At 41.9% G+C, this 26,493-nt stretch overlaps 1 protein-coding gene across 4 annotated transcripts; it reads left to right on the forward strand.

The window, feature by feature from the left end:
* The first annotated feature begins 18,749 nt into the window (after nucleotides 1-18,749).
* On the forward strand, nucleotides 18,750-25,929 carry fam131c (family with sequence similarity 131 member C). Of its 4 annotated transcripts, none has more exons than XM_048983452.1 (8): nucleotides 18,750-19,068; nucleotides 21,521-21,548; nucleotides 21,699-21,748; nucleotides 22,366-22,433; nucleotides 23,014-23,107; nucleotides 23,884-24,114; nucleotides 24,219-24,317; nucleotides 25,446-25,929. In XM_048983452.1, the coding sequence occupies exons 1-8, from the start codon at nucleotides 19,038-19,040 to the stop codon at nucleotides 25,673-25,675; spliced, it is 831 nt and encodes a 276-aa protein (XP_048839409.1). In that variant the 5' UTR covers nucleotides 18,750-19,037; the 3' UTR covers nucleotides 25,676-25,929. The 4 variants fall into 4 exon arrangements, with proteins under 4 accessions (XP_048839409.1, XP_048839410.1, XP_048839412.1 ...); XM_048983453.1 differs by having other exon boundaries at nucleotides 21,716-21,748; XM_048983455.1 differs by lacking the exon at nucleotides 21,699-21,748.
* The last annotated feature ends 564 nt before the right edge of the window (nucleotides 25,930-26,493 follow it).

Genomic DNA, 26,493 nt, shown 5'->3' on the forward strand with positions numbered 1-26,493 from the left:
ATCAGTGAGTGTGCATGTAGTACGGATTAGATGGGCAGAGCAGTGAGTGTGCATGTAGTACGGATTAGATAGGCAGAGCAGTGAGTGTGCATGTAGTACGGATTAGATGGGCAGAGCAGTGAGTGTGCATGTAGTACGGATTAGATGGGCAGAGCAGTGAGTGTGCATGTAGTACGGATTAGATGGGCAGAGCAGTGAGTGTGCATGTAGTACGGATTAGATGGGCAGAGCCAGTGACGGGGCTGTCTGGGGAACTCAACGCTGTCACCCCGACAGCACCGACTCCAGTATGTTATGTACATTCACACTTACAAGGAATTTGTCACGTTATGGTGGATCCAGTGACATGAAGCAACCATAGAACAGAGTATAGAGAAGAGAAGAAAGATAAAACATATCAGAATCAACATTTAAGTTATGTTGTAGACATTTTTAGTTGCAGACCTGGTTCGTATATTAAGTGAGTATTTTATTTTCTTATTGGAATAACAAAACTAAAGAAATCTAGTATTGCATACAAATTCTATAATTGTTCAAACAGGACACATACACATCAACCAGTGTTGAGGTAGTGAGCACAAATTACTCGAGGCAATTTTAGGGCCTTCAGGAGGAGCCAGAATACTGCATACTTCAGTGATGCTATTGTGTAAAACACTGCAAAACATTCTATCTAGAGTCGTGACACTAGAAGCTAATCGGTGCTCCTTATCTTATGTTCAAGGCTGAGAAGGAATAGCAGCACAAAGGTGTGTTTCATCTAAGTGAACAAATTGGGTTACATATCGTAAGCAGCATATCTTGAGCACATCTTGGTACAAATGCAAACAGAAACTCTTCTAATGAAAGCAAGCAAACAGGAACTACTCTAATGAGAGCAATTTGTGGCTCAGATACCCCTAGCTTACAGAGCTGGAATTACATCAAACAGAGTCTCTGCACTTCAGCTGTGTTAATAAACATTCCTCAGTGTCTGTTTTCTTCCACACTTATAAACAACATGAAATAGTAAGCTAGTATACATTAATGTGCAGTTCTGGACCAACAGTAGTAATTATGTGTATTTATATTAGTAGATGTGTTAGTTGTTCAGGAGATGTGTCAGTTGTTCAATGATGTGGAAGATAGGATGGAAGGGGTTGGCAATGATCCTGCTTGTCCCAGAGCTGTGAAGATCCTGATGGAAGGGCATGATCTTATGAGCATACCTGATTATGCTCTGAGTCTAGTCCTGCCACATCTTGTGCTGGACTCTAACCATATGATAATGTAAAGATGGACTCAGTGTTGGCTGTGTAGAACTGTGCCATCATGGTCTGAGGTTAAAATACATTCTCTCTCCAGCTTTTTGATGATGTAGTCAGTGTAGTTCTCTCATTTAAGATCTTGAGAGATTATTGTTGCCAGCAATTTGATGGACTTGACTGCAATAACCGCTGACCTAGAGATTGTTCGGCGGTGAACTTCTGTGGAGGAAACCTGAAGGCTGAGGAATGTTAATTAAGACTGCTAGAATGCAATAACTCTGTGTGCTGAAGTCCCACTGCTGTAAATCATGGGTCAGAAGTGCAGTGCCTTTCATAGTCGTGCCTTTTTCTTAATGCTCCCTAGCTTTTGCTGCTATGACCGTCATTATAACTTCTTCCTTGCTTTGACTAGTTTTCCTCCCTCTTCTCCCTAGCCTTGGTTGGCGGGTCCATCCGAGGGGCGATGCAGTGTTAACAAGCCATCGTGCATGACTGCGGCACCACCATTCAGGGACACGAGGCTAACCCTAGATTGTGGGGGTACTGAACTTTTTTCCATTAATTCAGGTACTGATGGAGTTGTAAAATCCTACTATGTATATGTGAGCGTAAAGGATGTGAGAGTAAAGATGGAGGTTGACACGGGTGCAGCTGTCTCTGCATCTTCTGAAAGCCTGTCAGTGAAACTTAGTCCAGCAAATTGGGTGCTAAGCACACAAATGCTGATGCTTTATATAGGGTGCCTATGAAGTTGACTGAGAATGTGGTGTCATAGCCAGTGTTTCATACCTTGATGACATGCCTCTGTAGTAACTGATAATGGTCCTCAGTTTGTGTCGCATGAATTAGGATCCTTCTTCTCTAAAAATGGAGTAAAACACATTAAGGCCACCTGCATACCGCCCTGCCAGTAATGGTCTAGCTGAAAAGTTAACACAAAATCTCAAGAAATCGTTAGCAAGAACCCGAGCCATTGGTGGTATGATGCTGGGACGTTGTATGTCCAGTTTTTTACTTGGGTACAGAAACACACCTCATTCTACAACAGGGAAGTCCCCAGCTGAGCTATTTTTGAAAAGACAAGTAAGAACCATTCTGTCACTGATCAAACCTTGGTTTCTCGGAGAATGCAAGATGAAACAGCAAGCTACACTCCCAATGTAAGGTCCTTCAATTTAGGTAAATCGGTGTTAGAAATTACAGGAGAGGAGAGAAATGGTTAAATGGTGCAATAAGTGAAGTACTGGGACCAGTTATGTACATGGTTGAAGTGAATGGGAAGGTTGCAAAAAGGTGTGAATTAGATGTTAAGTGTGAAAGGAAAGAACACACTGTTGACACAAGGAGAAGATTCTTTGGGTGTGGGTTCATTTCTGGATTTTGATGATCTGAACATAGCCGTTGATGTGGATTGACCTGATTTGGAATCACATCCTGGACCACAGAGAGCAGAACAACCAAGAGCACTGTCACCAATAGTTGTTGAACAGAACAGTCGGCCAGTGAGAAATGGACGGCCCCCTCAAAGACTGAACTTGTGACATGTAAAAAAAAAAAAAGGGTGCTGCAAGGCCCTGCAAAAGTAATGGAGGAGAAATATGGGAAAAACGCCATGTCAGAATTGCCCGAGTGGGAGGAATTTGGTTTCCCGAGAAACAGCAGCTTCAGTTCGAATCAGATAAGCCAGCTGCATCAGAAATTAGAAGAAAGGGATCAGGCTGGTTGCTCAGGGACAAAGCATGGTGGTGGTAAAAACAAACCAAATTGGACGGCGTCCCTATTGTGGCAAAATGAGGCAAATCGTAGAGATGAAGCGTTTAGAAGGTATGAGAAAGAAGCAGGAGGCAGAGAATGTAGAGGAATGTGAGATTCCTGTGAAGATAGTAAACAGAAAGTATGGGCTACAGTATTGTCATCCTTTCTGTCAGGATATGTGGAAATACACTGAGGGTCAGTGGCCTAAAGCAGGAAGTTTTTATTCCTGTAAAATTCAGCTGATTCAGGCTGTGTTGGATGGTGGGGGCTGTACTCTCCTGGTTGGAATATTGATTACATTTGGGTCGGTGTGTGAGTATGGGCTCAGGCTGAAGGGGTGCTTTTAGGCTGCCCCCAGCCTACTGTGCTAATGATGGTGTGCACTAATAAGATAAACCTGGAAATAGAGTTTGTAGCCTCTCCCCAAGCAGCTCTGCCTTAACAGCAGTCTCCTCCCTGCACTGCTGAGGGGGGAACAGCAGGAGGTGCCCCTGCCCCCTTCCCTCCTACCACTGTAGGTGAAGGTTGTGACCCCTCAGCACCTGACTCCACCTCCTCTTTGACGACATGAAGCCGCCAAAGATCAAGGCCACAGGAGGAACCCACAGACCTTCTGCTGGAATGTCCTAATCCACAAGAGGGAGACAACGTTCTGGCTCTCTGATCTTGGAAGATACATGAGCTGAATGCGTTGCAAGTGACTTGCCAGATCCTGGGCAGAACAGGCCTCGTCATGTGTCAGCCCTTCAAAGGCTGCTCCTTCAGTGCAGACCCACTGCAGCAGAACTGATGCAGCTGAGTTATTTAGATGCAAAGGGGGACTTCGATGCAACAGGCCCCTACTCGGCTGTTGCAATCAGTCGATATGAAACACACCTGCAAATTATCTTTAAACTGGAGCCTGATGAATCCTGTGAGCACTATGGTGAGCGACTGATAACAGCATACTCCAGCTGCAGTGGGATGGAACCCCCAGTGGACCGAGAGAAGGATCCCCCTGGAAACGAATGCTTATGTGGCTTTATGTTGACTTTAGGAATAATGATGAATCTCTCCCTTGTCTAGTAGATACTGGAGCTGCTCATTCCCTAATCCTTGCAGACCCCAAGAAATACCCCATGTCAGATAAAATTCTCAACTCCCACATCACAATCAATTACCATACTGCATCAAATAATTCGTAAGGAATGAGAGATTGGAGTATTTAATCATTGATTTGCAGTGTGCACCTCCTGTCTGGTAAACTTGTGTAAACTGGGCCTGACTCTCAGGTGTACCACTGCAGCAGTAAAGGTAGAAATGAGTGGAGAGTCATGTTGGTGGTCTAAGTAGATCCAGACTCACCCGATTATTATTATTGATAGATTTTATTGCAGGACTGTACTGGTCTTCCTCAGCACATTATGGAGATGGCTTTGGAGTGGTGGAAGGGGACTGGGGATGTGCGTTTTCCGAGTGAACTGCACTGCGCAGCCCATCTTATCTGGGGAGGTGCTCACTATTTTGACACCTGTTGATATGTGTGTGTGTGCACTGCTTGAGCAATAAATGGAAATTGCCAGCAGTGCTGATTTTCTGTACTTTGTTAATCTGGGTAATAATAAAATCTCTTTACATACGAGCCAAGTCTCCAGTGGAAATTTCTATGACACGCATTTAGCTCCAGATTGTTATGTTTGCATTAGGACACCAGTCGATATATTTATGCATGCAGATTCATCACCATTGTGTACATCTGATTAACACTGAGTCATCTGCCAGTTTCAGGAGCTTTATAGTTAGGTCATCATTTGTATAGATAGAACATAGCAAAGTGAAGAGCACAGAGCTCTGCGGGACTTAAGCTTTGAGGGGCAGAGAATGTTTTTTCCCAACCTCTCATTCTGTTTCCTGCCTGTCATGGATTGCAGTGATCCCCTGACAGACGGAGACAGGTGCAGTAATTCGGAAAAGCTTTGTTTGAAGGTGCTGTATTGACCGAAATGGAGGAAGCAGAAGGAAACAAGACTCAAAACAAAAGGGGTTAGTTCAAACAAAAGGAACAAAAACAGGAAATAAACAGGACCACAACAGAGGAAAGCGGGGAAACAGAGGAAAGCGGAGAAACAACATCAATGACAGACCTGGAGAAGACTGGACTGGGAGGCACTTAAATACATGAGTAAACAGGAGGCAGCTGGGAGTGATTAACATGAGGGCAGCAATGAGAACTAAGACTTGATGAGCATCGGGCATAGTTTGTTAAAGCCATGCTAGGAACGAAATAAGAGGGTTAGGCAGACAGGGTGGACATGACATGACAGAAGGAGGCATGGAAATTTTCTGTTGAATTCAGAGCTAAAGTCTACAAACTAGGTGCTGTGTATATAGTGAAGGCCTATACTGATCTGCAGACCACATGCAAACTCCAGGGGATCTGTGGTTGTTTTGAAGTAGGTGAGTTGTTCTGTACTCATTTAGGTATCTGATTCTTGGATTTTTGCATACTGGGACAAACGGCGAGGCGGGGGGAACAGAAAAGTTTGAGAGATTGATTAATGGTAAATGGACTGCATTTATATAGCGCTTTTCTACTCCTACGAGTACTCAAAGCGCTTTACATTTTATGCCTCACATTCACCCATTCATACACACATTCATACACTGGTAGCGGAGGCTGCCATGCAAGGTGCCGACCTGCTCACCGGGAGCAATTTGGGGTTCAGCATCTTGCTCAAGGACACTTTGATGGGGTCAGGAGGAGCCAGGGCTCGAACCTGCAACCCTCCAGTTGCCGAACGATAGCGCTACCTCCTGCACCACCATCTTCCCCTAAATGTGCCTGAGAACAAGGGTGGAAAGTTCAGAGACAAAATCTGGAGCTGGGAATTTCTTGGGTTTTGTCTTTTTTTTGTCTCTTATCTCCTGCTGGTGGCTGAGAGGGTGAAATACGAATAATAGGCTGATAGGTGATTCTGGGTTAGCTTACCAAATCTACAGTAAAATCTGTTAAGGTAATTAGCCAAAAGTGCATGGAATAGATGGTCATCTTCTTTTTGTAGTTTGAGTCCCTATATGCCTTTCTACACTGATCATGGGTCCCTGACTGTGAAATGGCTTTTTAGCTTTGCAGAGTAGCTTTGCTTGGCTGCTCTGAATCCTTTCCCCAGTTTGTACTTGACAGTCTTGAAGAGGTTACTCTCCCCACTCCTATAAGCTTCCAATAAAGTGCCTAACTCCTGCTGTAATGTTGCTTTTGTATATAATCCAGAACTTTGATGCAGCTGCTTTCACAAGCATTTCTATGACTTTACTGCTCCATATTTTCACCTTGGGTACATGTTTATTTTTTTGCTCGTGTTGTGGGATGAGGTGGATCATGGTGGAGTCTGAATGTCCCAGAGCTGCATGGAGGTTTGAATGATAAACATTTCTGATTGTGACGCAGCAATAGTCATGACTTCTCCCTTTTCCATACAATTTGCTGTCTACATCTAGGGAGTTGATATGTGCTCTGTTAAAGAATCCTATGACAATGTGTAGGGAATCCGTATTGTTATATTCTATATCTACTCCGAAAGTTTGCCGTTGTTCTTTGTACACAGGAAACTGTGATAAAATGTATATTATGATCATAATAGATGCAAATTTTCATGGAGACTTTCCAGGTTGGACTGTGAAATTATTTATCTATCTTTGTTAATATCTAATTCCTCCTCATCTACATTCACAGAAGGGAACAGTTCATGGTGTCCTGAGTATAGCTGAAAGCTGGACAGCTGTAGGCTGTTGCCCAGAATTGACACTTATACTCATGTTTTCATGAAGCAGAGGGCAGATGCCGGAAAATCCATCATATCTCCTGACCAGACAGTCCACAGTCAGGCACCATGTATATATAATGAAGCAACCCCTTGTTTTGCACTTGGGTTTCTGCACTTTTTAAAACTGTTGTGAATCTCTCATGCTGCTACAAACTTGTATATGAATGGTATGAAAATTAATCTTGATTTCACAACTGATTGATTGTGCTGAATCGTGCTGAAGAATTCATTACAAGAACCATATCCTTGTATGCAAATGAATTTATTTAAGCTTAAAGCATTATGGTTTTTGAGGTAGATATTCTACTCAAAATTCAACCGAGAATGAATATAGTGGCAGAAAATGGAAGGTATACTGAACTCCTCATTACATTGATATGGGGAGACTAACCTGTGTTTATGTCTGTTGGAAGGGAGATGCAAGTCAGGGCTCCTTGGCCTTCCGTGTTCATGCTCATGCTAGTGTGGTGGACCCGGTCGCTTCTGCTTTCTTCTAATTCATGATTGCGTTATGACAAGGTGATACTCTGTAATTGAGGACAACAATTTAGTAAGCGTAAGTGAATTCTATGATAATTTTTAATTCTAGGTACATTTTCCAAACTTTGTGTTTAAGGTATGTGTCCAGTTTTCTTGATGTTCCCAGAATATTATTCCACTACTGCAACTACTATTACAACAACTGAGATTAATAATATAAAGGCAAAGAAAGGGCATGGTAGATCAGTGGGTAACACTGTTGTTTTGCACCACAAAGGGCATGGGTTCTAGGCTGCATAGTGTTTTTGGGGTATATGCATATAACGCTATATTAAAAATAACCTTCAGCATTGTGTTAAAAGGATGTAGAGGTATGTGTCCTGTAATGGGTTGGCGCCCTGTTCTGGGTTGTTTCCTGTCTTGCACCCGTAGCCTCCAGAATAGGCTCCGGGCCTGGCGTGACTCTGTGTAGGACAAGTGGTTATAGAAAATGGATTGATGGATGTTCAGGTAATAATGTTATTAGGCTGAGACTGACAGATTAATTAAACATGGAAATAATGTTCCATTAATGCTGCATTATGAATGTTCTCGCCAACTTTAAAAGGACCTTCACGTAATGCTGGCTAAAGTTCTGGGAATGTTCTCTCTTACTGGGTTGTACGCATTTGTTCCTGTTTGCCTAGCTACATGTCTTGTATGCCATGTATAGAAGAGACAGTGAGGTGCTGTTTTTGTGCTGCATGGGACTTCCCTGGGGATTCTGCTCTGTGAGACCTGTGCTCAGAGTTTCAGATGATATCCTGTGGGCTTGCAAACATTTTCTTACAAATGATCCATTTTACTGCTGTACTTTGCATTCCCCGTTCTCTGTATTGGATGGTTTGATTTCCATTTGGTAACTGAAATCTTGCAACCATTTGGAACTTAGAACCACAGTAGTTTTTTATACTTTGGGTTTCTTGCTAAAAGTGCATCACCCAGTTTGTCTCTCTTCCGTCAGTGTTTATTTGTGCTCCTGTGTCCATTTGTTGAATTATCATTTTCCAGCCTGGTTGCTCAAATTTAGATTTTAAAATGCACGTTGTTGAACTAGTATGTAGCAGTATTATAAAGTAGTTTATAGTAGTATTACACAAAGGCAAGAAGGCTATTCTGAGGGAAAGCGAGGAACGCGCAAACGGTCTCTGTCAAAAAGAAGTCGTATGTCATAGTTAGAATTAAGATGGAATGATATCCTTGCAGGTAATGGAATCTGAAGGTGCCTTTGTATAATGTCTTTTGAACTCTCCTTCCTGTTTCTAATCTTTAATTAGCCTCTGTGTGGAGGTGATGTGTGAAGCCTCTGCCTCTGTAATTGGTTCGCCAGTTCAAGCCTGGCCTTGACAGAACAGTCGCATGTCTATCAGCCCTTGAGCAAGGCCCTTAACTCCCAGCTCCAGAGGTGCCGCACACAGGTGGCTGCCCTTTCACTGTGATCCTCACCTGTATGGAGAGCAAGATGGAGCAAAACAATGCAAGAATTAATGAGAACTCAGTTTTCTATTCCACACTGAATTTCTATGCTCTTTTAGTAAGCATTTATTATTTCCAAAAAGCGAATGCAGTGACACCCTTTGGAGAGAGAAGCACAATTTTGTGAGTATATCAAATGCGTTTTTAATATACTGTAGATTAATATGAAAATATATGAATATAATTTAACAACTGTGTTATTTTGTTATAAGCACAGATTGTTTTCAGGCTACGGCTAACAGCAATAAAGCCCTCAGTATATACCTGACCTCTTAGCAGGCATTCCACCATCAAGCATCTGCTGAACACGCCTGAAGATGCTAAACCAGGCACACATGCATTTCAGCTGCCAACACTGCGCACTCAAGGGAAGCTGTAGAAAGTGTGTAGCAAACTCGGTTGCTTTCTGAGTTGGTGAACTGATTAAAAGTTCCATTTATTGTTTAAAAACACTGACAACATAACAGAACCAATAGCAATAGGCCTAACAGTTATGCTAAACTGCAAAATTATTGAAGAAAAAAAATGCACCTTCTTGAAACACATATTAGCTTATGTAATAATTAAAATATAAAAATATTTAAAATTTATAGTGTAAATACTTGTGCCCCCGAGTATGGCGTGTACCCATGTCTGTGTTGTATGTGTAGTCCTGATGTTCTCTATACCTGTTGTGTATGAGACTTCCTGTCTACTGTGTAACATCCCCATGTTTGGCGGTTCTGTTTCTCGCTGTGTTATTGTTCATTGTGTGGTCATTTTGAGGACTAACATAAAGAGAAACAAAACCACCTTCTCTGGTCTCTTGTTGCTGCCATGATTGCTTAGTCTGGTAAGCGTTGCAATATTGTTAACAGGCCTGAATGGAACGTAATCATTTAATGATGTTCCGATGTTATACCAACATCCCGGTGATGTATGTGTGCATTGATAACAGAATTGGAGTAACACAACTATTTTGATATGCAGTAATTGAGTTACTTTTGAATGAAGTAACTAGCAACTAACTAATTACCCATTTTTATGTAACTTGCATGACACTGCATAACTAACTTTTTGTACATGTGACAAAGAAGAAACTTTATGCTTTTTTGGTTTATTCCAACACAAATGTTTACTTTCACAGACAGGATGACTGAGGTCTGTTAAACAGCCTTTGGTTTTCCATACCCTTTCTGCAGGTTTCCCTTTGCATATCTGGTTATTATCGGTAATTTATCCACATTCTGTGACTTCTACCTGGATCTGGTGATTCCGGTTAATCCATCTGGCTTGCTTGTCTCCATTTTAACAGAAAAGCACCCATGACCTTTCCCCTGAAAATTAGATTTTGTCTTTCATTCTCTTAATTTCTTCCTGTCCATGAATGTTTTCAGTGTCATTAATCATCTAGCCACACAGTGATCTGGTCTCAGTGGATAATGACGGTGATTAGGGTGGTTGTGGAGCAGTTGGGTAATGTCCTTCCAGGTCTGCAGCGGGTGACATCTGCTTCACATCAGCTTGTAAGCTGCATCAGTTGGCTATATTGCTGTTGTTGCTATGTGAAGCACTGCCACAGTGCCAGTCCAAATAAATGTAATTTCCTCTCAGCCTGGCCTTCAATAACATTGCCTTGCACACTGTGCTCATTAAGTTCTTTATTTGGCTTCCCTGATATTGTCTGCTGTGAATTTTGTAATTGTGCTATGCTGGATTTGATTTAATTGGATTTATCGCAGAAACCTTTTAGTAGATGGTGGTTATGAATAAAATGTCTGGATGACAAAATTGGAAATCACAGCTCAATTTCAGCACACACAGGCTTTAAGCTGCCCTTATTCTTCAGAAGAAACCGACAGACTCGGTCGCTTTGGCCATACGACGTTGTATTACACGTAATCACCTCAGTGACTCTTTTGCTGCACCCTCTGCACAAGGTCCTCAAGGTGAACTTCTTTGTTTGTTCTGATCCCACCTACTTTCCACCATTGGCTGACATTTTGACATCGTGGGTTTGGTCAGTAGGATTAATTTTGCATTTACCAGCATGTCTTGCGCCGCACCACCTATATTTGGATATAGTGTAAATTAATGTGCATTGTGCATTTATTTTGAAAATCAGTTTAGTTACATTTATGTTTGGCCATGGACTGCCAGTTTCTTTAGTGTGTCACTGTGAGTGTTGTCTAAATAGTTTAAATCTGTGCCACTGCTAATATTAGACCAATACCGGTTGTTAATAAACAGAGCAACTTCCATTTTAAAAGAGCTGCCATTTCCTTCAAGTCACTCGCCACAATGCGTTTGTTTGCGCTCTGTGTGTAGGTCTGCTGCATCGAAAACATTCTGTGCCCATTAGGGTTGTGGCGTGACACCGAACGAACAAGGTGGCAGCATCGTTGTAAGGATGCAGGTGATTTGGTTTTACTGATGAGTTCAATTTCGTTTTGTCTAGTATACAGCCAGCCTCTCACTACATTTTCAAAATGTTTCATCAAAAAAAAAAATTCATGTCAAACAAATTCTGTTTACATACTGATTACATAAATGTAAGCTGGAAACGCAAGAACCTGACAAACTTGTCAACCAAACATACTTGTGAAAAATATCCGACGTAATTACATTTTGTTAGACTGGAAATGTTTTAAACAATGTCCATCTTTTACATGTATATTATCCATCAAGAATCAGAATAAGGTTTATCGTCCATGTAGGGTGACTTTTATAAGGATCTGGGCTTGGCTCCGTCCCTCAGGAACTTGGGGGTTCTGGAGCTTACAGACTTACAGACTACTAATTCTATTATTTTTATTAAATAAAACTCAAATATGACATATACTATATTTAGACCTGTGTTGTGACACTTAACATCGACTTCGGGTGCATACCATTGACATTGGTCAAGCTGCAGATGATTTGACAGCTTGATTAAAGTTCACCCGTAGTGAATTCAATTGATTGGACTTGATTAGGAAAGGCATGTTTCTGCCTATATAAGGGTCCGGCTCTAACAGAGCTTGTCAGAGGAAAAACCAAAAATAGGCCTCAGAGACAGGATTGTGTCAAGCAATGGGGAATGTGGGGAAGGGCACTAATATTTTCTGCAAGTTTAAAGGTTGTAAAAAAACACAGGCTTTCAGCATTCTTAAGCTGAAGAAGATTGGAATGACCAAGATTCTTCGTTGAGTTGGCCTCCAAACCAAACCGAGGAAAAGAGAGAGGTAACCAAAAACCTGATACTTACTCTGACAGAACTCCAGAGGTTCCTGCTGGCTCACCTGGAGGTGCCTAACTGACTCTAATTCTATGGTTTGATGAAACCAAGATTTACTTCATTGACGTTGATGGCAAGCCTGACATCTGGAGGAAATTGGCCATGTTATGTGCTGTGCCTAACACCATTTCTAAGGGTGACTATGGCAATTCATTGCAGTGGGACTGTTTTTCAGCAACAGGAATTGGGAGGTTTGTCAGGACCAAGGGAAATATGAATGGGCATAGGGGGAACAGATAAATCCTTGTAGAAAACTTCCTCAAGAACGAACCTCAAGTTGAGGCAAAGGTTTACCTTCCAACATGACAATAGACTGAAGCACACAGCATAGAAAAAGCAGGAATGGCTTCAGAATAAGTGTGAGCGCCATTGAGTGACGCAGTCAAAGTCCAGACTTAAACCTTCTTGAGCATCTCTGAAGACCTGAAAGTAATGGTACATTGACACTTCCAACTGAATGCGACATATCTTGGTAGGTTCTTCAGGAAAGAATGAGAAGATCCCCCAAATCCTGGTGTTCCAAGCTTGTAACATCACATGCATGATAACTTGTAATTGCAGCCAAGGGTACTTCAACAAAATATTGAGTAAAAGATCTGAGCAATTATGTGTAGAACGATTAGTCGATGTAGTCAAAGACATCAATGCCAAAAAATTGTCAACATCAATGTTTTAAATCAATGTGTCATTTATTTTTAAAAATTAACTTGTTTCAATTTCTCAGAATGCACCAACTGTTTTCCAGGCTCCAACAGCTTGGCTCCGTCCAACTTGAGTGTTGCCAGATTTTGCAGTTTTGGATTTTATATTTGGGGAGTGCGAGTACTGTGGATAATATTTATCTAGGAAGCTATTTCTTATTTACGGATGCTACAGTAAGTAGCCACAACAGTTTAATGCTTTGATTAGCTCTTATATTTGGATAATTCAGACCGTAACAATTACGGATCTGGCAACCCTACCATCAGTTCCTGATGCAGTACACAAACTGATGTGGTGCTTTTATGCATTTTAAACTTACAAACGGGTCGGTGCCGACCCCAACATCATAGGAAGGTTAACACCCCTATACATCTATTATTATTGCAATTTTCAAATTTCTCTTTCTGTCTATTTTCCTTATTAAGTCGAGAGTGCCACAAAGGGCCAGTGTGCATGCAGGTTTTTGGGATAACCTTCAGGTCAACTGTTCAAACCCATCCAATCAGTACTCAAAATACTAATCTAGTCTGGGAGGTATAGCACAAACCCGCAGACACAGCAGCCCTTTCTGGGTGAGATTGCCTGCCCCTTTATTAAGCAGTACAAATATTAACTTGCCAATACCAATGATATTGCAGTTATATGCATAAAGTAATAAGATTTTTACCGATCTTGAATTCTATTCTGTGTATTTCAGCTTCCATTTATATAAATACTGTCATAGCAGTCAGAGAATATTTTTAAAATGATGAGCTGACTGCAGGTGTGAGAATGCAGGGCATCGGCTAACCCACCATTTACATGCATGGGATAGGAATGGTGATCTGGTCCCATTAAGAAAATTAAAGTTATTGCTGTAGAAATATAATAAAGTTTATCTATCTATCTATCTATCTATCTATCTATCTATCTATCTATCTATCTATCTATCTATCTATCTATCTATCTATCTATCTATCTATCTATCTATCTATCTATCTATCTATCTATCTATCTATCTATCTGTCTATCTGTCTATCTGTCTATCTATCTGTCTGTCTGTCTGTCGAGATGATGTGTGTGTGTCTGTCTGTCGAGATGATGTGTGTGTGTGTGTGTGTCTGTCTGTCGAGATGATGTGTGTGTGTGTGTGTCTGTCTGTCGAGATGATGTGTGTGTGTGTGCCTATGAAGGTTTTGGCTGGGAAAAATGGGGACATTTCAGTATAGCAGGAAAAGTAAAAATATAAAAGCACTGAAAATGGACGTGTGCCAAAATGTTTTACGTGTTGTCAGTTTAACCTGTTTTTACGTGTTGCAGGGTTATGTTAGCAATCATGAATTTAATTAAAAATGGAGACCATGTGAAGGTCCCCAGAGGATAAGAATATATGGTGGTTTTAAGAACGGTATCTGTGAAGCCAGCAGCCTTAGCGAAACACTGCTCCAGCACGTACCTTCCAGCCTGTTTATGTCAGCGTAATTAGCCTGTAAGCTACGGTAATGGGAACATAAATCTATAAAATGTGAACATCACTGATGTTTTTCTTTTCTTTTCAGTCACATTTCAGGGCTTGTTTTTCAGGTTTGTTCAGTCTAGGGCTCCTTGCTGCTTATTTTCAGGACAAGTGTCATTATATTTAGTATGAGAATAGTTCAAGATTTTCTTGGAGATCAGGTATATAAGGCATTGTTTGTCTTTGTTTAAGCTTCAGATACAAATGAGGTGTTTTCACAGGTCAATTAAAGTTATAGTACTGTGCAAAAGTCTCAGGCAGGTAAAAGCTATATATCTGGGCAATAAGTCTATATTGCAATATAAAAAAAACAGGAATTTCTTTTGTTCTCCAAAAAGTTACTGATACCTAGTTGGATGGCTGGATGAACAGCGCTTCTGTTCCCAAACCTCTCCTCAGGGGCACCTCAGCTATTCCATGTATTTGCTAAATTTTCACCACCAGCGCTCTTAGCTAATATTAATTAGTTATTGATTAGCCAAACATGGAAGAATTGGATGAATTGACAAATTCATGGGTGTATCAGATGGTTACTGTAAATACTGGGGTAACTTTAGGAGCAGATTTAAAATGGCGAAACTAACACTCTGGCATAAAATTACAGTTTTACACCAAAATAAGCATAACTCATGCCTAAGACTTTTTCACAATACAGTCAAACCTCCCTTATCCGCACCTCCAATATACGGGCACCTCCCTCTACCGGATAGCTCGAGGTGCGCGCATGCGCAAATTAATAGTACACAACCAGTGGCTATTGTTATGATCTCCAGTCTAGGGTCGTGGCGTAACAAAGTGAAAAGGGAAGGGGATGTGGAGTAAAGGAAGGACAGGGTGCGATGGACAAGGGATCAAGTGGACAAAAGGGGTATTTTAAAAAATATTTTTTCTGTTTTTATTGACACTCTACAGACACAGAACAAATTAACGACTCAACTGCAGAAGATGATAAAGCCAGAGAGCCAGTTCTGTTCCAGAATTATGCTCCAGTAAAATGTGTAATGGCTATTATCGGGTTCTAAAGCAACGCACAACAGAGGTTAAATAGCAAAGATTTAGAGGCTTTTATTAATTCAATTCTGGAAGCATCTTTTGGAGAGATTATGGTTATTCTTATGTGTTTCCTTGCGGTACTCCAGTCTCCACCCATGGTCACAATGATCATCACAACCCATGATACCCAAGATAGCCACCTACTATAAGGTTCTAGATGTATTGTTCCAGAATAAGACTGCAAGGCGGAAGTCTTGTTGTGGGAGGTTCTACAGCTTCCCGTACTGCTGTGCATAGTCAGATGTTCTACACATTAGAAGCCCCAATATGGATGGGGTCCCTTTAGAGTTATGCTTCCTGCTGTACCTTGTGCAAGTAGAATGTCAGTATTTTGCATAGGCTGGTTTGAGCACCGGGAACATTTCAGTGGTATATTATGATTTTTTGAATTTATTTTGTCGTCATACAACAATATATTAGTACGTATTTGTTTTTGTGCAGTATACTGTAACAAGTAATACATTAAAGTGATAATAGAAAAATCATAAAATGTCTTTTTTTCATTACAGGGTTGGAGTGAATTTTGTAGTTAATGAAATCATGGATGGATGGATGCATGCATGCAGTATTACCTATCTAGCAGTAGGTGTCATACTTTTCCAATATAAATTCTCTTAAATAAATTCTGTTCTCTGTCAGAATAATAATATAACATATAATAGCTGGGGAATAATCAGTAGCATGCCTAGGAACAGCATTATATTTAAAGTCACGTATTAGTAACCATGACTGATATCCTTGGCAACAGGTCCCACTATCCATTTAACATATGCATATCCATCCATCCATCCATCCATCCATCCATCCATCCCTGAACTTATCCGAGGCAGCATGGAGCAGATGGCTGTGACCAGTCCATCACCAGGCACACTCACATGTTTACACATACTCATACACTATGGGAAACTGAGTGAAGCCAGTTCACATAACTGCACGTCTTTTGACTGTGGGAGGAATCCGGAGCGCCCTGAGGAGCCGGGAACTGCACAGGGAGAACAAGCAAACGCATCAGGAAGGGGAACCACGGAGATGTGAGGAAAGTCAACTTCTGACTGAGCGCCACACCATCCCAAATGGATGCAAATATCTTAATCAATCTTGATATGTTCAATGAAGCCAGGTGAGGTACCGATGTACATAGAGCTTCGTTGAAGGGGATCTAATTAGAATCGGCTAAAATTAGAAAAAATACAGATTCTATAGCATCCCATTCTCCATCGACTTTTCTGAAAAACTTGTCATCCGAAATTTATTTTCATCTTTTTCCGAAAAGGACTAGAGAAGAAAATCACGAAGTCACAGGGCACTGGGTTGCCATGGGAACAGGATTCCCACTGACGAACGTTCTTTTGTTGTGAAATATGGTGTCAAAGGAGGACGCTGTTCTTCTCCTTCTTAAGTTTTCCTTCTTTGATTCTGAGCCTTGTGATCTTATTTCCAGAATGTATGACTTCCTGCTCTCATTCCAGTCAAGGAGTCATGCACACATGCTTCTGAGAGAGGGGCACATGCTAAAGTACTCTTTTGAGCTGCATTATATAATTACATATTAGAATAGATGTAAAACACTAAACAGTTATCACAATTAGCTCATTTGTATTGTATATACAGCGATGAATTCAAAGTAAACTCGTAATTGTACATGTAATAAAAGTTTAATAGCAAGTAATTTAACTGCTCACTTGCTAAAGGCAAATTGAGATAGTACAGAAATTGTCATTCATATTTGTTTAAGTCACACATGAGAGTTTTTTTGTATCTTAAGATAAGAAAGTAGTATATGTAAAACTCGATACAGAAATATATTTAAATAGGGAAATTAAATAATACAGGTAATGAGTTTAATTATCTTATTGCCATTAATGTGTTATATATGAAGTCCTTTGCTCAGCTGTGGACACAATAAATTTCCATCCATTTTCTGTAACCACTTATCCTATTCCAGGTCATGGGGAGTCTTATCCTGAAGGCTATGGAGACACGAGGCAGGGAACAGCCCAGGATGGAATGCCAACCCATCGCAGGACACAATCACACACCATTAGAACCCATAGGAAACCTGGTGGAAACTGGGAGAGCATCCAAACTCCGCACACACAGAGCCTTAGCAGAAACTCGAGCCCAGGTCACAGAGGTGTGAGGCGACAGCGATAACCACTGCCCCACCACCACAATAAAACCACCACTGATAAAATGTACTAATAATGTATCGGTGAATATAATTTTAGATGATTCTGAAAACTCCAGCTGAGACACACTGAGGACACCAGTGATTCCAGTTTGAAGTTTCCCCCTGGACACTGCATTAGCAAATCAGTGTAAGCAAAGCTGTCAGAGCCCTCGCAGTGTTCATCCAGGGAGACATTAAATAAATGAAGACCAATTTCTCTTGCTGAACATCATTTCCCACTCAGGGATTAATGTACAGGCCATCTTTATAATAGCAGTGTCTGTAGTGGTTCCTGACATGTCAAGAATAATAGATGCGGCAGGCAGAGGGAATGGATACATGAGTTAAGTTATTACAGTGTCGAACAGCATCTCCTTAGGCCGTTTTATAAATCACCTGCAGTTCCGTATCAAGCCAACAGAGGGGAGTGTTGGGCTACTTCTGAAGGTGGGCGTGTCTGTGTGTGTGTGATAATTCCTTAATGTGCTTCCCTTCACAAGGGTGAACTCCTGATGATGGATGAAACCAAATGAATGTGAGCGAACGCTATCAATTTAACATCTTTTTTTTTTTTTTTTTTTTTACCTCTTATTCCACTTACTGCTACCTAAAAAGTACTTATTGTTGTGGTTATATGATAAAGCTATATTAATAGATCAATTGACAATATCACACACTCTTTGTAATGCATTTTGTAATGATGCCAAAGACTGTGATCCATCCATCCATCCATCCATCCATCCATCCATCATTTTACTGCTTTGGTCAGGGTTGCAGGGTCTGTAATACTGCTGATAAATATGACAATTTCATCCAATGCATTTCTTTGTCAGACATAAATGGAGCCTTGTTCCTGTCTCAAGAAACTGTGTATCCTGTTAAGCGTCATTTAAACAGCCAGTAGACAAGGGTGCCACACTACCAAAAGGAAACATCCTACGGTCATACATTATGACACAATAAGTAACTCACTATGACAACCTGTCCCTTTAGCCAATTAGGAATCTCCCCTCCCCCTCAGCTGCTGAGGTGAGTAGGGCTGTGAAATGGGGCTGTGTTGTTCTGGGTAGGGGGATTCCCAGTCACATGGCATGCAAAGGGTGTGTAGCTAAAGAGACTGATAATGCAGCAGGCGGGACTAGGGGGAGGAGTCAGTAGACATCAGCAAATATGTTTCCATTATTTTCCTTTTTTCATGCTCCACACTCGTTTTCTCTCTCTCTCTCTCTCTCTCTCTCTCTCTCTCTCTCTCTCTCTCCCTCCCTCCCCCTCTGACACACAGATACACGTAAACCGCACTTGTCAGTCTCACAAGCGGCAGGAGTCGCCGTAGCTCAGCCTCTCCTCTTTCTTTCTCTATCAGTCTTTGATTTCTCTGTGATGAGTCTTGATCTTCTTGTGTCCTTCACCCCTCCCGATCCCCTTTAATTTACCCCTTTATCCCCCCATCGTGTTTGGCTCTTGTCTCTCTCTCTCTCGCTCTCTCGCTCAGCCCCTGTCAGCCCATTTCGAGACAGCATGGTGAACAGATAACCAACTCTGAACCCCTTGACTGGTCAGCATGGGTGCCTGCCTCTGCAAAGGTCACAAAGGTCAGTGTTCTGTCTGTTCAGTCTATTTGTGTGTCTGTCCGTTCATCTGTTTGTCTATCCATTCGAGGCTTCCAGTCCGCTACTTCGGGCTAAGAGCTATAGCGCTGACAGCAAAGAGAAGTTTAGTACAGTGTTATGACGGGGGTCACCTGCTCTGGCATGTGAAAGAACAAAGCAAACACCGGAACATCAGCGTTCATCTTCTGACAAGATCTCTTGCATAGAACCTAACAGCTAATCTGCCTGTAAATGACAAAACTGACCCAAGGTTCAAGTTGAGTGTTGTGCTCAAGTTTAATGTGATAATGTTCCTTTAAGTCCATATGGACTAGCAGTAGACCTGACTAATGATGCACAGAAGAAATTGACTTTTTTGTGAATTCATCTTGACGTTGAATTTGCAGTAATCTATTTAGATGCTAACAGGAGCTTGACTTCTTCTCACCCCTTCCTGCTTTAAGAGAGCAGTCTCCAACCACATGGATTATCTCACCTTAGATTACCTCATAAACGTATCAAGCAATGGAGCGAGTCATCATTGCTACTAATACGTGACTGTAAATATAATCCTGTTCCTAGGAATGCTACTGATTATTCATCAGCTATTACATGTTATATTATTATAGCATTGGTGCTTCCATATTTTTGCACACAGGACCAAAGTCATTCAATTTCTAAATTACATGCAATCATGGAAACTGATTTTACCAACATTCCACGGCTGGCTCCTGAGTACTTAATGAAGAAAAAAAACACATTTGTGTTACATAGATGTATCAAGATTATTTATTTATGTTTGATGACATACATACAAATCCAATTATATATGGTTATATTTTCCATTTCCATAATAATTTCAGAAAAAAAATTAAAATACAAAGATAAAAACATCATTGCTTCTGTTTTTATATCCATTTGAGTAACACCAAGCATGCTGTCGTTATACCTAAATATAAATAGCCAGTTTATAAATACATTGAGTATTTCAACTCCAAAGCAAAGATTTCTATCAATATAATGCATAAAATCATCTGTAATTAATATCTGTTTTTGTGCATGCACTGGAAACTATAAACTTTTTCAGTTTTTAGAGTAGGATTTTTGAGAATCTTAATATCATTTCAAAATGATTGTTAATAATTATTATTATTCATTTTGAGAGACATACAAGCATAAGAAGAGAGGAAACGTACACTGAGGGATCACTTAGGTACTGCTAGTTGATGCTGCATAGAACTGCTTTCGTCTCCAGATCAGCTTCCAGGCTAGAGGAGCTGTGCACTCAGAGATGCCACTCTGTACATCACTGTTGTAGCTGCTATTCTGCACTTGTAGGCTTCCTGTTAGCCTTAACGAGTCTGACCAACCCACTCAGACATCTCTCATTAACAAGTTGCCAGGAACTGTCTGTTTTTTATTCATCACCCTTCTGTGTAAACTATACACGCTGTACGATGCTATAATAATCCCGGGAGGGAGCTTCTCTGATGCTGGAGTCACCATCCACGGTGCCAACAATCACACCACGTTCAGAATCTCCTAGGTCAGACTTCTGCTGTTCTAATGCTTAGCCGCACATTAACTGAGCCTCCTGACCCTGTCTAGATGCTGTATGTATCCAGTTTCAGACACATGATTCTCTCTTTGGCAGAGCAGACTGCTTGCATTAGCAAACGGACGTACCTAATAAACTGGCCACACCGTGTATGTTTAATGCCATTGATAATCAGACACATTCTTTCATTTTTATCAATTAATGTCACCGGGAAGAAAAAAACAGGAAGTAGGAAGCCCCTTTGGATAATATTTGCTGTATGGGGAAATGTTTTCTTGATGAAGGAGGACCACAGTCAGCCGACTTTCATCCGTATCTTACTATTGTGGTCTTCATTTATTGTAGTCCACATTTATTATATTGTACATTTATTGTGGTCTACATTTTCAACTTTGTATTTTCCAAGAAAGAGAATAATATTCAGTTGTTCACATATTACAGCTTTCTGTGTTTGATTGCCTTTGGAAATTCAACTATATATGCATTTCATAAATTGTAAATAAAGTTTGAATTTAAGCCAAATCATAAACATGAAAGGACAAAAAGACTAAAAGAATGTTGCTGCTACTGCACATGGGTGAGTGGATGTGACGTCTTCGCCTATTTCTTTAGCTGTCCCTTTACCATTCCCGTTGTATAGTAAATTCTGGTGTTTACCTGTTTGCTTACCTGTTTTTGAGCTCACACTTTTCTCTGGATGTCCGTAGTGTCCTTGTTTCTATAACTGTCTCTGTACCCGCCTGTCTCTGGCATTCTGTAAATAAACACCTGCTTCTCCACCTTCCAGTAAGTCCCTGTTTTTTCCGGCTTGTGCATGTGTCCACCCCTTCATGGGAATTTGCATGCGTTACTAACGGCCTGTGTTTTCTGATAGTGTCTCTTTCATTTCTGTTACAGTTTATGTCTGGTGTCCACCTTCATTTTGGTTAGTATCACGCTATGAGCCTCTCTTTTTCGACCTAGCTGCGTGTGCCTTGACATTTATTTATGTAGCTGTGTCCATTTGCAAAAAATTCATCTTGCATCAGTCTTACTGCTATCTTGGACTCTTTATCTATCTCTGTTTCCCTGTGAGCATGCAACTGTCTACAGTCTGTGACCTTGGACCTGCCTTCCTATATGACTGTGAGTTTATACTTGTGTCTTTTGCTTGTCTGCGAGTATGAAACTATCTGTCTCTCTGTCTGGGAATCAATGCGATCCTTCTCTTTGCCTGCCTCAGAGATTGCAAGTTTGTACCTGTCTCTCAATCTGAAAGTGTTCACATGAAGTGCCAGTTGTCTATGAGTGCTAGCTTTCTCTCCATCCCTCTGGGGACAGCACAGTCTCTCCAACTCTCCACGTGTCTACCTGTGGAGGACATTACGTAAGGGAACATTGTAGTTTTGGATGCGCTGAAATACCACCAACACTTGTCTAGTAGTGTGTTCTGCTTTTGCTAAATGAATAATTCAGCTCGTTGGGTAATAATTGTAATTGGGATAGAGAGAGTAGCCTTTGTGTAGCTGAGGGTGGCTGGAAGCCTAGCAGCGGAATTTAATAGAAAGGGGAGGATGACACCTCACAACATGTATCACATGGAAATGAGATGTGATGCAGTTTGAAAGTGAGCCAGGCAGACACTGCCTTCTCCTCTGGAAAGCCTGCTCACATCTGTCGGGGTTTTGATCGCCATGGAAGCATAGATTCCTGTCCCCGTCACATGCAAAATCACATGGATCGGCCTGTTTCCCCCCGTGCAGGGCTCCAGAGTGCCACCGAGCCGCATGTGACAGACCCACAGTGTGCTGACGGGAAGCCTGTGCTCAAGGTTTGTTTAGTGGAAGGCTGTGAGGGGAATGTTGTAAGGAGTCGAGCAAATCACAGACAAGTACCTCTCACTGAACAGCATTATATATTTGACAGAACATGAACTGTAAGCCCCAGATGACAGCTGTGAATGTACCTTTCTTTGGCTACACAGCCTGCAATTTGAGATTCTAGTCTGCTTTAATCTCTCAAGTACTCCTTCAGCTATAAATGTGTCTTTTCACATTCGTAACTAATGAATTATGAGACTGCTTGATTCGTAGCATATGAATTGATTCGCTGCCTCGCTCCAATAAAAGGTTATTATTCTGCTGCAAACTATTTTATGTCATCTCTTTTTTTCAGTTTATTTCGATTAGATATTCATCAGTTTCACTTTTTTTCAATTGTCAATAATTAGTTTATTTAGCATTTTTTTTATTAATATAGCTTGACATCAATTCTGTACTGTTTCTTACACTTATAGGTTCTGAGTATGTGTGAATTGAATTGAACATTTAGGTTAAGAGCAATAATTTCAATGTAGAATAACCTGTGTCTCAAAGCCCCCCCCGTGTGTCTATCTGTACCCACGTATCTAGGGAGCTCAGGAGCCGGCCAACGGGATTCTGTCAGAGGAGAAGAGCCGGGGGAGCAACTACAACATCGGGGAGCTGGCCACCTCCTCCCTGCTGGGTATGAGGGAGATGCTGAGATGTTTGCTGAGCTCTTCAAATTGTTTTTCTTCACTATCTATCGATGGCACCATGAGACTTGGGGCACCGACATTATCTTGGCTGTGCTTGATGCTCATTTCACACTTTCCCTCCTGCTGCTTGGGTCCATGTCTTCATATCTGGTCCTCCTTGCAGCATCTTGGTCATAACCCCCCCCCCCCCCCCCCCCACTATCATTTTGTCAGCATTCCTTTCCACTTCCCACAATCCCGTGCTCTTGTGTTATTCCTCTGTCACCTTGCCTTACATGAGTTAAACCGAATAACTGTTATGACTTTGTGAATCTGTTCCACCATAATGCTCAGTTTAATTATAAAGCTGAGTCTTATGAGAAGTCTTAATGGAAAAATGCATTACAGAGTAATTTATTGGCAGACATCGGCACTGTCTGTTTGTAAAATACAGAATTGAATATTGCCATACGGTTATATAGCCCACAAACATAAAGATGCGTTCGACTGATGATTTAATAAACAAGCAAATAAAAAAATAGACTTACCCATTCGTACATCAAAGTAGCCGTTGTTGCAGAAGTTGACAGAAAAACTAATAGTGACCATGAAAAGTAATTCAATATGCTGAATGATTTGTGTTGCTTGTCTGTTGTATGGTTCTTGCTAGAATCACAGGAGCTGAAGCAGACATTTAATGCGCTTGCTGGCTCGGTGCGGCCTGCATGCTCTCCCTCTGCCCCTCACACACCCAGCCTTTCTGTCTCGGTTATTCACTCCTCAGGTTTGGTGGCCACCATAAAGGAGCATATTACCAAGCCCACTGCTATGGCTCAGGGCCGTGTCGCCCACCTCATCGAGTGGAAGGCTTTGGGTGGGGGTGGGAGTGCCCAGCGGGGGGCAGGTTGGGACAGGGCCAGGGGTGGCTGGGGAGGGTCTCTGGCAGGACTGCAAGAGGACGAGCAGTTCTACTCTGACTTATCCGACGAGGTCAAGGAGGCACGCTTCGCTGCAGGTCAGTGTGTTTGACCGTAGACTGTAGCTTCTAGCAGTAGAGGCAGAGTTCTGGGTTAAATGCTCTGGAAACCCACCTAAATGACCCACCTGCACTTCTCACAGGGGTGGCACAACAGTTTGCGCTCGCAGAGGCAGCCCTCTCTGCGTGGTCCGCTCCAGATGCCACAAATGGATCAAATGGCTGCTCTGGACTCCTGCGAGGTACTGGCCCCAAGGAGACATCAGACCCTTCATCTCCATCACTAGACCTTGCCTTCTACCTACCCTCCAGAAACATAACTATGTCAGCTGTGTTGGATCACATGATGAGACTTTCTCCTAGCTAGATACAGCTCTTACAACTGTGGTAAATTACACGATATTAAACATTTTTAGATAATCCAGCAATAACTACCTGTGCTGGGAACTGTCCATAAAAAGCTAGTCAGGTGTGCAAAGAGGACGAAAGGCATACTCATGGGAAGGAGGCCAGTATATTTTAGCCAATTGGACAGATACTAAAAGAAACCAGGTCAGACTAGTATTATTTTGAGAGAAACAGCTGGAGACGCCAAGAGCCTGGCCAGTTAAGCTCTACCCCACCCAATTCTTCGCAGCTTCCATTCATAGCTTATTAACCATCAGTCAGTCTGGGGAAGTAATAATTGAATTATTGAGTCTGGATGTCTGTTTGTCTGCTCATATATCTTCATAGCAGTAGCACAAACCTCTGATGATTACCCACTGGGGTGATTAGGAAGTGAAGAATGAATGGGCATACTTCAGCTGCTAGAACTCCAGATCATGTAATAATATGATAGTTCTCTCTTTATAGCTGTGCAGATGCCCAACTTCTGAAACCATTTACCCTATTCAGGCTTCTGGGGAGCTGGGGGGGTGGTGTCAACTACAGGTGCAAGGCAGGGAACAACCCAGTATGGGGCACTCGCCCATTGCAGGGCACACTCACACACCAGTCACTCACACATGGGTAATACCAGTCAGCCTCAGCATGTTTATGGACTGTGGGCAGGAAATCAGAGAACCCAGAAGAAACCTCACAGCAACACAGGGAGAACATGCAAACTCCACACACATGGGCCATGGTGGAGACTCAAACCAAGGTCCCAGAGGTTCAAGGTGACAGTGCTAACCACTGTGCTACCCTATGATGATTCTAACGACATTATTATTAACGATTGTTGCCTAGTGATACATGTACTGGACTGAACTTTCAAGTTATGGTTGGCTGTGGTTCTTTATTATTTAAGCCCTGTTCTGATTTACGGGATTCTGCACATTCAGAATATCAGCCAGTACTGACATCATCTGGTGTCGCTTGTTTTCCAGATGCAGACACCGTCGTCCTCTCACAGTATGTGCTCGACAGCAGTGGCCTCGCTGCCCCCCTGCCCCGTTACAGTGAGGGCGGCCCCCTCTTCCCCCCACAGCTACCAAGCAGTCACTGGCAGCCGGACTTGGAGCTCGTGGCACGGACCCGAAAGGCATCCCGACCCGACGGCTCCATCCGTTACGCAGACAGCAGCTCCATGTCTGAGGACGAAGTTTTTTACAACTAGACTTTGAACTGAGAATCTCGATATGCGACATGCAAAATGAGAAACTGTGTACAGATATGGCATGGCCATGTGCTATTTAATGCCCTGACTCCTGGCACCGTGACCCAGCTGCGTTCCTGGCTTCTCTACCGCCAGCCCTGCGGATTCTGATCTTTAAAACCATGTGACGAATGAATAAGCCTTTTCATAATGGGCCGTCTCTGTACCATTGTGCCGACAGAGAAATCAATACAAAATAGACTCTGTACAGATAATCAGAGCTATTGGTTTCTTATTTCGTTCACAACATCAAGAAATGTTCTTTCCTCCAAGATGTGAAGCAGAATGAACAGGTTCAAATATTTCATAAATTACTGCCCAGAACAGGATGTAAAGGTTGCATTTGCTTAAAAAATTACCAGTGTATATGTTTAACACAAATTATACCATTAAAATAATTATTGAGAGAATAATAATAATAATAATAGGGGTGGTGCAGTGGTTAGCACTGTTGCCTCACACCTCTGGGACCCGGGTTCGAATCTCCGCCTGGGTCACATGTGTGTGGAGTTTGCATGTTCTCCCCATGTCGTCAGGGGGTTTCCTCCAGGTACTCTGGTTTCCCCCCACAGTCCAAAAACATGCTGAGGCTAATTGGAGTTGGTAAATTGCCTGTAGGTGTGTATGTGTGAATGCATGGTGTGTGAGTGTGCCCTGCGATGGGCTGGCCCCCCATCCTGGGTTGTTCCCTGCCTCGTGCCCATTGCTTCCAGGATAGGCTCCGGACCCCCCGCGACCCAGTAGGACAAGCGGTTTGGAAAATGGATGGAGGGAATGCA

Source organism: Brienomyrus brachyistius, chromosome 18, assembly GCF_023856365.1.
Source record: "Brienomyrus brachyistius isolate T26 chromosome 18, BBRACH_0.4, whole genome shotgun sequence".
Lineage (NCBI taxonomy): Eukaryota > Metazoa > Chordata > Actinopteri > Osteoglossiformes > Mormyridae > Brienomyrus > Brienomyrus brachyistius.